This window comes from Oncorhynchus mykiss, chromosome 11 (genome assembly GCF_057628025.1).
Source record: "Oncorhynchus mykiss isolate SJ-2025 chromosome 11, ASM5762802v1, whole genome shotgun sequence".
Lineage (NCBI taxonomy): Eukaryota > Metazoa > Chordata > Actinopteri > Salmoniformes > Salmonidae > Oncorhynchus > Oncorhynchus mykiss.
In genome coordinates, this window is record NC_143032.1 from 58030056 (window position 1) to 58041861 (window position 11806).

The window sequence follows — 11806 nt, forward strand, 5'->3', positions numbered from 1 at the left end:
ACGCCTCTTGCACGAGATGCAGTGCCTTAGACCGATTTGTCTCTATCTAATTCAGAATATACCATCTTTATAGTCATGGTACGCTTGGTTCAATAGCTATTGACTAATTTCTTTCAAAATGATTTCCTTGTGATATTATTTATTTAGCTCTCAATGGTTTGAGGTTATTCATGTTTTGCTTTCAACATCATTTTTTTTGTTTGCAATACTAAGAATGTTGTTCTCAATTTCAAAATGTTTGTATTAAAGGCACAAAAGTAATTCCATACAGTGAGCTCCGTGTTTGGTCGATCCCTGAGTCCAGGTTGCAGCGAGTGATCATAAAATCGAATTCAAATTCCAGGACCAGAACCATATGGACTCACAGTGCCACACCATGGCAGTCATAGCAACGTGTAACTGGTAAGTCCAGTCGTCACATTACGTTTGAAATAGTCTACAGTTTTATGAGGTAGTTATACTAGTTGATTGCTTATTTTAGACATCATCTTTGAAGTTTGGGCATAACCTTAATCATTATATGTCACATAGGCCTACAGTAGCCTAGCTGAGTCTGTCTTTACAGTAGAATGTGAGCCAAAAGTTACAGCAGTTAAATCGACTAGCCTAGGTTTGGAATGGGATTTTCTGGAGATTTGGGGTGGACCACGGTTTTGTAATGAATGGGTTTTTTGTTTGTGCGCGTGCCTCTATAAAAAGCTACGTAGGTGACTGGAGGCAGTTATTTGACGCTGCGTGGCGGAGGCTGGAGCTGCTGTTAACGGTACAGACAGACTCAAAGCCCACCAGTGTCTTCCGACACACAGTGATGATACGTTTATTATTTTTACCAAGTGGATTTTTCTGGTGTCTTGAGCGGCTGGTCGCCTATATTTAATCCACTACATTTAACATTGCTGCGAAGATGAAGTTCAAACCAGGCTACGGTCAGGGAGGCTACGGTCAGGTTCAAGCTTCATCCCATGGAGCCCTCTTCTTCTCGGTCTCAAACATCGGTCAATCCGATGCACCACTTCCTTATGTTGCGGTAAGGATAGGCCAATGGGTTAGTAACCTATAATTATAGGCTGTAATTATCGAATACTTTGGCATGCACCTCAATAACACAAAATGGCACAATAAGGAATCTCTGGGTGTTACATAACGTAATGCAGTGGATCTGAATGACCAGTGACTCGGCTTGGTGGAAAACGCTTTCGTAGCAACCTGGGTGAATGTTATTAGCTAAATCCTTCTTAAATTGAACGCTCTTGGAGCGGCTATATCCTATTGTAAAGACGCTATCATATGATCTATATGGCTATGTTATCCATTGAACGGCATCCTCTGAAATAATGTGGATTTGGGGCTATGATCTATCAAACTTAGGCTACTAGTTATGACAGTCTGGTTTGCATCTAAAGCTACTTAACTAAATGGTCATAGGCTCAAATATACTACATGCATAGTATAACTAAATAAATACGGCATTCTTCCCTGCAGATAAGATAGGCTAGTGCTAGACTTGCATATTGTATGCCATAGCCTGACTGACGGACAGTTGGTGGCCCCGGCATTAGACAACGGGACTATCGGTATTTGCTAAACGCAGTCTGCTTCAGACCGTGGCCAACATGCCAAACGAGAGAGAATGGCATTGGACTAAGGAATATATTCTGCCAAAACAGTAGCATGATCTTCAGTGATCCGGTAAACTGGCAATCCACCCCTGACTTCAGTGTTCGCCGACGTCCAAGATCCCCGCCTTCTCCCATTCTGTAACTTAATATTGGAGCTATTTCATATGAATTGGCGTGCATTTTGAGATAGCCACTGTGAGACGATCCAATTATAGCCCTATATTGGAACTCAACCCACAGAGACCAAAAATACCTACACAGCAGTATACACTCGAATTTGGTCGAAACTCAAATGTCATCAGTTTCGCGTGCTCATTGTGAAAAAGAGTAACATTGTTGCAACTCATCGTTCCGGAGGTTGACTGGGTGTGCCTTTTTATAAATGAATATCAAGAGGCAGATAGAAAGGACAACTGGTATGTTTTAATAATTGGCTTTCATTCACATGTGAAATTCTAATTTCCCACGGTATAGGGGCTGGCTTGGTATGCTATGCTATTTTGGTGCAGTCTGGCTGAGTCTTGACACATTGTTTACATTTTTGCGCGTGGCTGTCAGTCTACTAGGGTTCCCCAATCGGTAGCCTGCGGACCAAATTCGGTTTTCTGACCATAAAAAATAATGTATAGCCTACTAAATATATATATTTAAAAATTATTCCCACACATTAATAGATAGGCATATGTGATCGTATCCCAATGTAAATCAAAGTTCGAAAGTATTCTGTTTTTGTCAAATACTATAGGCTACCTATTTGGGATTCTTGCAGTCTAGTAGCCTACAAATTATAACGATGTTCCGGCCCCCGAACATCCGCTCAAGGAAAAATCGGCCCACGGCTGAATGTAATTGGGGACCCCTGGTAAAGCTTATTCAGTTGCCATTACGATAGGTCTATGTTCTGTCAATCTATTGCCCATTGCATGGGTGGTAGCAGGGTATGACATAGAAGCAAATCTGGTTCCCTTGGAAACTGAATAACGAGATCAGCAACCACCATTTTCGAGACGTGAGGTGAGGAAAAATAACAATTTCCTATGTTTACAAATTCTCTCAATTTTATTTAGTCAGTGCAGCCTTATTTGTAGATGGAAGATGTCTGTCTGTCAACTTACGTTCTACACCACCATTTTATTGGATCCTACACTGACCTATGGTTAGATCGTTTTCTAGGCTTGCTAAGAAGCTCTTAGACACTGCAAGGGAGGAATGCTTATATATGACTGATGGTGTACATTAATCAGAAGACAGATGTTGGTGTGAGTATTTTTGTTTAAAAAACAATTATTGTGCATTGCCAAGCCTATTGGTAAGTCCATGGTTGAATTTACTGAATGACATGCTTTGGTTTCAAGCGTTTTATACAGGACTGTGATTTCAGCTGGATCCTTGCATAATGGCACTCCTTGCGGTCTGTTTTATTTGATCAAAGATGTATCTTATGGGGTAACAATATGAATCATATACAATTTTGTTATGTTGAAAATGGCTTATGTTGGAGAGAGATTGTGATGCTATTACACCTTGTCCAGGTAAATGTAATGTCCTTTCCTGTCAGTAAAACTTGATATTTTAATCTGTATAAAATGACAAGACTCAGATCCTGCCTGAGTGTAACCAAAATGAAGGACAAATTGGGTTAGCAGTCTGTGCTTAATTTCAGGAACACACCCTACTTGACTTCCAGAACTCTGAAATCCCCAGGACGTCTGTTAAAATAGAAGAGTAAGGAATGTCAGGGACCTTCTGAATTGGCACAGGCACTCAGCCAGGCAGCAACATTTTGAATGCAGTCACTTGACAGACCATCGATAGCACTGTATACAGTGTGAGCAATGCAGATGAAGCAGAGTCCGGGCTTATTGCAATATTGATCAATATTGATCAGAAGGAAGAATTCATTGATGGGGTCAGAGGGGTCGTGAGGAAGTGTAGTGTTTTGAACAAGCTCCTCAGTACATTTGATATTTGATATCCAGTTTGATTGTTTTTGCATTGTCGAGAGGTTAACCTGTAAGTAAGCATTTCAATGCACTGTGTACTACACGTATATCATCTGTATATAACTAATAAACAAACTTGAACTTCATCCTTTGGCATTTGATCAAACTCTGCTTTTCTCTGCCCTGACAGGCCCCAGTTGATGGATTCTGACATGGACTATGAGAGGCCAAACGTTGAGACTATCAAGTGTGTGGTGGTAGGGGACAACGCTGTTGGGAAGACCCGCCTTATCTGTGCCCGGGCCTGTAATGCAACACTGACTCAGTACCAATTGCTTGCTACGCATGTACCCACTGTCTGGGCCATAGACCAGTACAGAGTTTGCCAGGAAGTGAGTAGTGGAGTAATATTTTTTGATTGTTATTTAATGAAAATCTTTATCTATTTGTCTGTTTTTTATAACATGTCTATGTTTTAGATAATGAACTTGCTGAGGAAAGGTGCAGCTGCATAGAGTCTGAAATTAAGTGTTTGATCCACCAGCCAACTTGACAGTGAAGGAAAATAATACTGAAATCCTCTATTTTAAGTGCTACAGTTGTGTAAAACCTTGTTGCACTTTGATTAACCTGCAACACACAATGTTTACCTTGGACTTAGCGCATTAGACTGGTGATCAGGTGTTAGTTTCACACCCTGCTGGTGGTAATGTACATGGATGTCATGGGTGTGTCTCTCTGGTCAGGTTCTGGAGCGATCTAGGGATGTGGTGGATGAGGTCAGCGTGTCGTTGCGACTCTGGGACACGTTCGGGGACCATCACAAGGACCGACGCTTTGCATATGGAAGGTGAGATCAGCTGACCTCGTTGTTCACTCATACGAATCATGGAACTGGTGCAGTGTAAACCTAGTGGACATTTCCTCTCTGTCCCTCCCGTAACACCACTCATCACTTGCAGGTCGGATGTGGTGGTTCTATGTTTCTCCATCGCCAACCCCAACTCCCTGTACCATGTGAAGACCATGTGGTACCCTGAGATCAAGCACTTCTGCCCCCGGGCTCCAGTCATCTTGGTGGGCTGCCAGCTGGACCTGCGCTATGCTGACCTGGAGGCAGTCAACAGGGCACGACGGCCACTAGCAAGGTGCCCTACATACAACTACTAAGTCCAGTGCTTTCAATCTCAAACAGTGCTTTTCATCTCAAGCATCTCAATTGAAAATTGCTAGCTTGTGATTTATATATTGATTGTGTCACCATTAGAAATGTAGGGTCCACATTTTACTAAGCTTTGTAAACGATATACACTGTTATTTACCCTCAGGTTGATGCTGCTCTGAATCTTGTTAATTTGACCTTTTTATGGTCATCTTTCAGACCGATTAAATCCAATGAGATTTTGCCTCCAGAGAAGGGCCATGAGGTGGCCAAAGAGCTGGGAGTGCCATACTACGAGACCAGTGTTGTGGCTCAGTTTGGAGTAAAGGACGTATTTGATAATGCCATCCGAGCTGCCCTAATCTCACGGCGCCACCTGCAGTTCTGGAAGTCTCACCTGCGCAATGTGCAGCGGCCCCTCCTCCAGGCCCCCTTCCTGCCTCCCAAACCCCCCCCTCCCATCATCACTGTACCACCTCCCCCCACCACCACTGAGGAGCATCCTGGCCGTCTTCTAGAGGACCCCCTGTGTTCCGATGTCATCCTGGTTCTACAGGAGAAGCAGAGAATCTTCGCTCACAAGATCTACTTGGCCACGTCCTCCTCCAAGTTCTATGACCTCTTCATCCTGGATGCCCGACCTGAGGAGTCTGAGCGGCCCACGCGCGCCACCGCTCTGTCTGGGCGCGAGATGCTGATGCGTGCTGCAAGCTTCGATGTGTGTGAGAGCACTGACGAGGGCGACAGGGCCAACCTGCGGGCCTGCACCAGTGATGGAACCCTGAGAGACTCTGAGGGAGGCCGGAGGGGCAGACTGCTGTCTACCTTGAGCAGAGCTTTTGTCAGCATCCAGGAGGAGCTGGTGGATGACCCAGTGACCTACAACCCCAGGCCTATGACCGTGGTGTACATGGACCAGTCCATGCAGCTGGGGCCCTTCCGCGCTGTGCTGCGATACCTGTACACAGGCCAGCTGGACGAGCACGAGAAGGAGCTGATGCACATTGCACACATTGCTGAGCTGCTGGAGGTCTTTGACCTGCGCATGATGGTGGCCAATATTCTTAACAACGAGGCCTTCATGAACCAGGAAATCACCAAAGCCTTCCATGTACGACGAACCAACAGAGTCAAAGACTGCCTGGCCAAAGGTACCTTCTCTGGTGAGAGCACATCATGTAATTCTGAGAGATTTTGTACACTCTGTGCTAAGTGTTTCTGCTCTGGGATACAGAGGTATGGAGATGGGAAAGAAAATGCTTTTCAAAAACAAGATCAACCTTTGACAGGACTTAGTGAATAATAGAGAAAGAAGAAGGTAATGGCAGTATGATTTCTCTTTGTGTTCCAGATGTAGCGTTCAAGCTGGATGATGGAACGATCATGGCCCATAAGCCCCTGCTCATCTCCAGCTGTGACTGGATGGCAGCTATGTTTGGGGGGCCCTTTGTGGAGAGCTGCACCAAAGAGGTAAGACAATCCTTTTCACCCTCTCACTGGAGCTACAGTGTGTTCCACTGTTTTCTTTTCTTAAACCTTGGTCTTGATCATGTGCACAATATCAAGACCTACTGCAAGTCCCCTAAATAACCAGATAAACACACATTACAATAAAATTCACTAGTGACTAGGGAAGGAAAACCTGATGTTGATCTGTGCCTGTTGTCTCAGGTCCTGTTTCCCAACACAACTCGCAGCTGTATGAGGGCTGTGCTGGAGTACCTCTACACTGGGCGCTTCTGTTCCCGCACTGACCTGGATGCCATGGAGCTCATTGTTCTCGCCAACCGTCTTTGCCTCCCACACCTGGTTGCACTTACAGGTCTCTAGTTGTTTTTGCGCACACCCTCTTAAACAAAGCCACATCTGTTGGCAAGACCTGCACTCACTTTGTAGACACACAGAGCACTTACTCTCTCTTCTCTTCAAAAAGTGTCTATTAGGCTAGTATGTGTGTTCAGAGAGCTGTCTGTTCCTAATATTTCTGTTACTTGGCATAAGTCTGTTGTGAGATAGATTTGGCAATATAATTCTGTTGATCTAGGTGATCTCCTGTGTGTTATGCCTCTGTTACAGAACTCTACACAGTGACAGTATTAATGGAGGCTGCTATGATGGGGGCTGATATTGATGGAGATGTGCTGGTGTACCTGGAGATGGCTCAGGTAAGATTGTTCATTGTTGCAATTATATAGGTGTATATATACTTAATACTGTTTTTCTCCAATCTCACAAGGTTTTCTAATGCTAATTTCTTTAACAAGTGTTGCACTTTTAAATGTAAACTTATCATGTGCCGGAATAAGGTCTTCTATAATGTCTTGTTTCTCAGTTCCACTGTGCCCAACAGCTAAGTGGCTGGTGCCTTCACCACATCTGCACCAACTATAATAGTGTGTGTCGCAAGTTTCCTCGAGACATGAAGGCCAAATCTACAAGTAACGCAAATACTAGCTAAAGATATGTGCATGAAACTACAACTTTCATTTAAATCTCCCATTGACATCAATGCAGGATATTTTGAGAATTTATCATTATCTTAATCATTTGTGTCTGCATTTAATCTTGCTAACGTTGTGGCGCCATGCCTCTTGCAGACAACCAGGACTACTTTGAGAAGCACCGCTGGCCACCAGTGTGGTTCCTGAAGGAGGACGACCACTATCAAAGAGCACGGAAGGAGCGGGACAAGGAGGACTTCCTGTACCAGAGGAGGCAGTGTAAACGCAAGTGGCTCTTCTGGAACCTTCCCTCTTCTCCCTCTGCCAACTCTTCCTCTTCTGGTTCCAATGCTGTCATCTGATTGGCTCTCAGGGTACAGGCAAGGCCCCCTGTGGGGATGATTTGGGAAAGTGGAGCATCAGCACTGTTGGCCAGACACTAGGCCCCCTCATTAAGGCCCTCCCGCCCGCCCTCCTTCATTTCTCTTTTTGCATCTGCAGCCACGCTATACTCTCCCGGGTTTGCAGGGTCAGCTAAATCAAATAATGAACGAAATGAGCCTCTTTTGCTTTTTGTGTTAGCATATCCTGTCACATTGCAGTGCAGAGACCATGAAGCTAAAACCTTAAAGCTCAGTGACTTCAACCTTATGAACAAGGCAAGGTAAATACAGGTGCAGGTGACTGCTCAATATGGTGTTGATATTCCTGCATACACCACCAGAAGGAGAACTGAGAAAGTTATGAGAGGGATTTGCATCAGGTTACAGAACTGTGATCCTAAGCTCATGATAACCATTGACTGACTTGAATTGACAACCAAGTGCTTATCAGCTGCAACAGACAAATAGCAAAGACCAATGACCAGCAAACCAACACAGAAATCAAGTCTCAGTGATACAACACTTTGCCCTTAAGTGTTTGTACAATCTACCAAACCAGGATGTGTACAGTACAATTATAACCACTCCTCAAGCAGAAATATCAACAAAATGCATTACGTCTACATTACGATGAATCTATTGATGTCATGTAGGACATCGTCTTAGACCATCTTTCTATTGGAAACCACTTTCTGTGCAGAATTATGTTTTAAATAGCGGCGGTTTGACTCCTTTACAGTTATTGCATATCTGAATGTTTGTATACAACTTGCACAGCTGACGTTGATATGAGTGTATACATGACCACAGTGTTCTTGTGACGCAGGGGTTAAAGTGCTCTGTCACTACGACGGGTTTCCGTCATATGGATGACTCATGAGGTTTGATAAATGTATATGTACAGTACCAGTCAAAAGTTTGGACACCTACTCATTCCTGTTTTTTTCTTTATTTTTACTATTTTCTGTATTGTAGAATAATAGTGAAGGCATCAAAACTATGAAATAGCACATATGGAATCATGTAGTAACCAAAAAAGTCTTAAACAAATCCAAATCTATTTGTCACGTGTGCACCCTCTCCGGCCTCTAGGTCCCCAGGCTGCTCATTATGGCGCACACCTGTCACCATCATTACGCGCATAATGACACTCACCTAGACTCCATCACCTTCTTGATTACCTACTCTATATATGTCAATCCCTTTGGTTTCTTCCCCAGTCGTCATTGTTCCTGTTTCATGTCGGTGCACTGTTCGTGTTTAGTGTTTCTTGTTTTGTTAATTTATTTATTAAATGTAGTCACACACTGAACTTGCTTCCCAACTCTCAGTGTACATCGTTACAGAATGACGACTCAACAAAGAGAAGAAGGAGGGAGTGTTTATTTTGTTTGTTTTGGTATTGGAGGTGATGTCGGGTCCGGGTGTCCGAACCGGCGCTACATGGGAAGCCTCAACCAGTTTGTCAGGTTCCCCTGACTCAGCTGGCCTGACGGGTTCCCATGCCTCAGCGGGCTCGACAGGCTCCCATGCCTCAGCGGACTCGACAGGCTCCCATGCCTCAGCGGGCTCGACAGGCTCCCATGCCTCAGCGGGCTCGACAGGCTCCCATGCCTCAGCGGGTTCAACATGTTTCCATGCCTAGACCGAGGCAATCGGGTAGGTCTCAGCCGGTTCATCAGGTTTCTGCGACTCAGCAGAGGTGACCGGTCCGCTCCAGATCCCAGGGATCGTCCCTTTGGTTGGCGTCCTGTGGCTGAAACCGAACGCACCGGGGAGGGGTACTGTCACGTATGCTCTCTCTCCAGCATTCTAGGACGTCATGTTCCCGCACCTCAGCCGGATCGTCAGGTTCCCGCGCCTTAGCAACCGCTCCGCTCCTGATCCCCGAGATCATCATCTTGGGCGGCGTCCTGCGGCTGGAGCTGTCGATTGGGGAGGGGCTACTGTCCCGTGTGCTCCCTCTCCGGCCTCTAGGTCACCAGGCTGCTCGTTATGGCGCACACCTGTCACCAGCGTCATGCGCATAATGACCCTCACCTAAACTCCATCACCTCCTTGATTACCTACTCTATATATGTCACTCCCTTTGGTTACTTCCCCAGTCGTCATTGTTCCTGTTTCATGTCGGTGCACTGTTTGTGTTTCTTGTTTTGTTCATTTATTAATTAAATGTATTCACTCCCTGACTCTCAGCGTACAACGCTACAATATTTTACATTCTTCAAAGTAGCCACCCTTTGCTTTGATGACAGCTTTGCACACTCTTGGCATTCTCTCAACCAGCTTCACCTGGGATGCTTTTCCAACAGTCTTGAAGGAGTTCCCACTTATGCTGAGCACTTGTTTGCTGCTTTTCCTTCAGTCTGCGGTCCAACTCATCCTAAACCATCTCAATTGGGCTGAGGTTGGGTGATTGTGAAGACCAGGTCATCTGATGCAGCATTCCATCACCCTCCTTCTTGGCTAAATAGCCCTTACACAGCCTGGAGGTGTGTTGGGTCATTGTCCTGTTGAAAACAAATGATAGTCCCACTAAGCACAAACCAGATGGGATTGTGTATCGCCGCAGAAAGCTGTGGCAGCCATGCAGGTTAAGTGTGCCTTGAATTCTAAATAAATCACTGACAGTGTCACCAGCAAAGCACCCCCACACCATCACACCTCCTCCTCCATGCTTCATGGTGGGAACCATGCATGCAGATATCATCCATTCACCTACTCTGCGTCTCACAAAGACACGGCAGTTGGAACCAAAAATCTCAAATTTGGACAAATCAGACCAAGGGACAGATTTCCACCGGTCTAATGTCCGTTGCTCGTGTTTTTTGGCCCAAGCAAGTCTCTTCTTCTTGTTGGTGTCGTTTAGTAGTGGGTTCTTTGCAGCAATTCAACCATGAAGGCCTGATTCACACAGTCTCCTCCGAACAGTTGATGTTAAGTTGTGTCTGTCACTTGAACTCTGAAGCATTTATTTGGGCTGCAATTTCTGAGGCTGGTAACTGTAGTGAACTTGTCCTCTGCAGCAGAGGTAACTCTGGGTCTTCCTTTCCTGTGGCGGTCCTCATGAGGGCCAGTTTCATCATAGCGCTTAATGGTTTTTGAGACTGCACCTGAAGAAACTTTGAAAGTTATTGAAATTTTCCGCATTTACTGACCTTCATGTCTTTAAGTAAAGATGGACTGTCGTTTCTCATTGCTTATTTGAGCTGTTCTTGCCATAATATGGACTTAGTCCTATTTGGTAAAAGACCATCTTCTGTATACCAACCCTACCTTGTCAAAACACAACTGATTGGCTCAAATGCATAAAGAAGGAAAAAAAATAAATAAATGTACTTTTAACAAGAAAAACCTGTTAATTTAAATGCATTCCAGGTGACTACCTCATGAAGCTGGTTGAGAGAATGCCAAGAGTGTGCAAAGCTGTCATCAAGGCAAAGGGTGGCTGCTTTGAAGAATGTCAAATATAAAATATATTTTGATTTGTTTAGCACTTTTGTTTACTACATGATTCCATGTGTGTTATTTCATAGTTTGTATTCACTATTATTCTACAATGTAGAAAACAGTAAAAATAAAGAAAAACCTGGAATGTGTAGGTGTTTCCAAACCTTTGACTGGTACAATGTGCATGTATATATCTCAGCATAAAAAGAAAGGTCCTCTCACTGTCAACTGCGTTTATATTCGTATGAACATAACAAGACTCAACAACTGAGACACAAACTGAACAAATTCCACAGACATGTGACTAACAGAAATTGAATAATGTGTCCCTGAACAAAGGGGGGGTCAAAATCAAAAGTAACAGTCAGTATCTGGTGTGGCCACCAGCTGTATTAAGTACTCCTCCTCATGGACTGCTCCAGATTTGCCAGCTCTTGTTGTGAGATGTTACCCCACTCTTCCACCAAGGCACCTGCAAGTTCCCGGACATTTCTGGGGGGAATGGCCCTAGCCCTCAGCCTCCGATCCAACAGGTCCCAGACGTGCTCAATGGGATTGAGATCCGGGCTCTTTGCTGGCAATGACAGAACACTGACATTCCTGTCTTGCAGGAAATCATGCACAGAATGAACAGTATGGCTGGTGGCACTGTCATGCTGGAGGGTCATGTCAGGATGAGCCTGCAGGAAGGGTACCACATGAGGGAGGAGGATGTCTTCCCTGTAACGCATAGCGTTGAGATTGCCTGCAATGACAACAAGCTCAGTTTGATGATGCTGTGACACACCGCCTCAGACCATGACGGACC

At 44.7% G+C, this 11806-nt stretch overlaps 1 protein-coding gene across 3 annotated transcripts; it reads left to right on the top strand.

The window, feature by feature from the left end:
• Window positions 1-561: 561 nt before the first annotated feature.
• rhobtb2a (Rho related BTB domain containing 2a) lies at window positions 562-11221 on the top strand. 3 transcript variants are annotated; one of them, XM_021621478.3, is made up of 10 exons: window positions 562-1027; window positions 3753-3954; window positions 4309-4412; window positions 4525-4710; window positions 4944-5887; window positions 6076-6194; window positions 6396-6546; window positions 6801-6889; window positions 7057-7162; window positions 7322-11221. In XM_021621478.3, the coding sequence occupies exons 1-10, from the start codon at window positions 963-965 to the stop codon at window positions 7525-7527; spliced, it is 2172 nt and encodes a 723-aa protein (XP_021477153.1). In that variant the 5' UTR covers window positions 562-962; the 3' UTR covers window positions 7528-11221. The 3 variants fall into 3 exon arrangements, with proteins under 3 accessions (XP_021477153.1, XP_090046724.1, XP_021477154.1); XM_090190598.1 differs by lacking the exon at window positions 562-1027 and adding an exon at window positions 1760-2035; XM_021621479.3 differs by lacking the exon at window positions 562-1027 and adding an exon at window positions 2429-2633.
• Window positions 11222-11806: the final 585 nt, after the last annotated feature.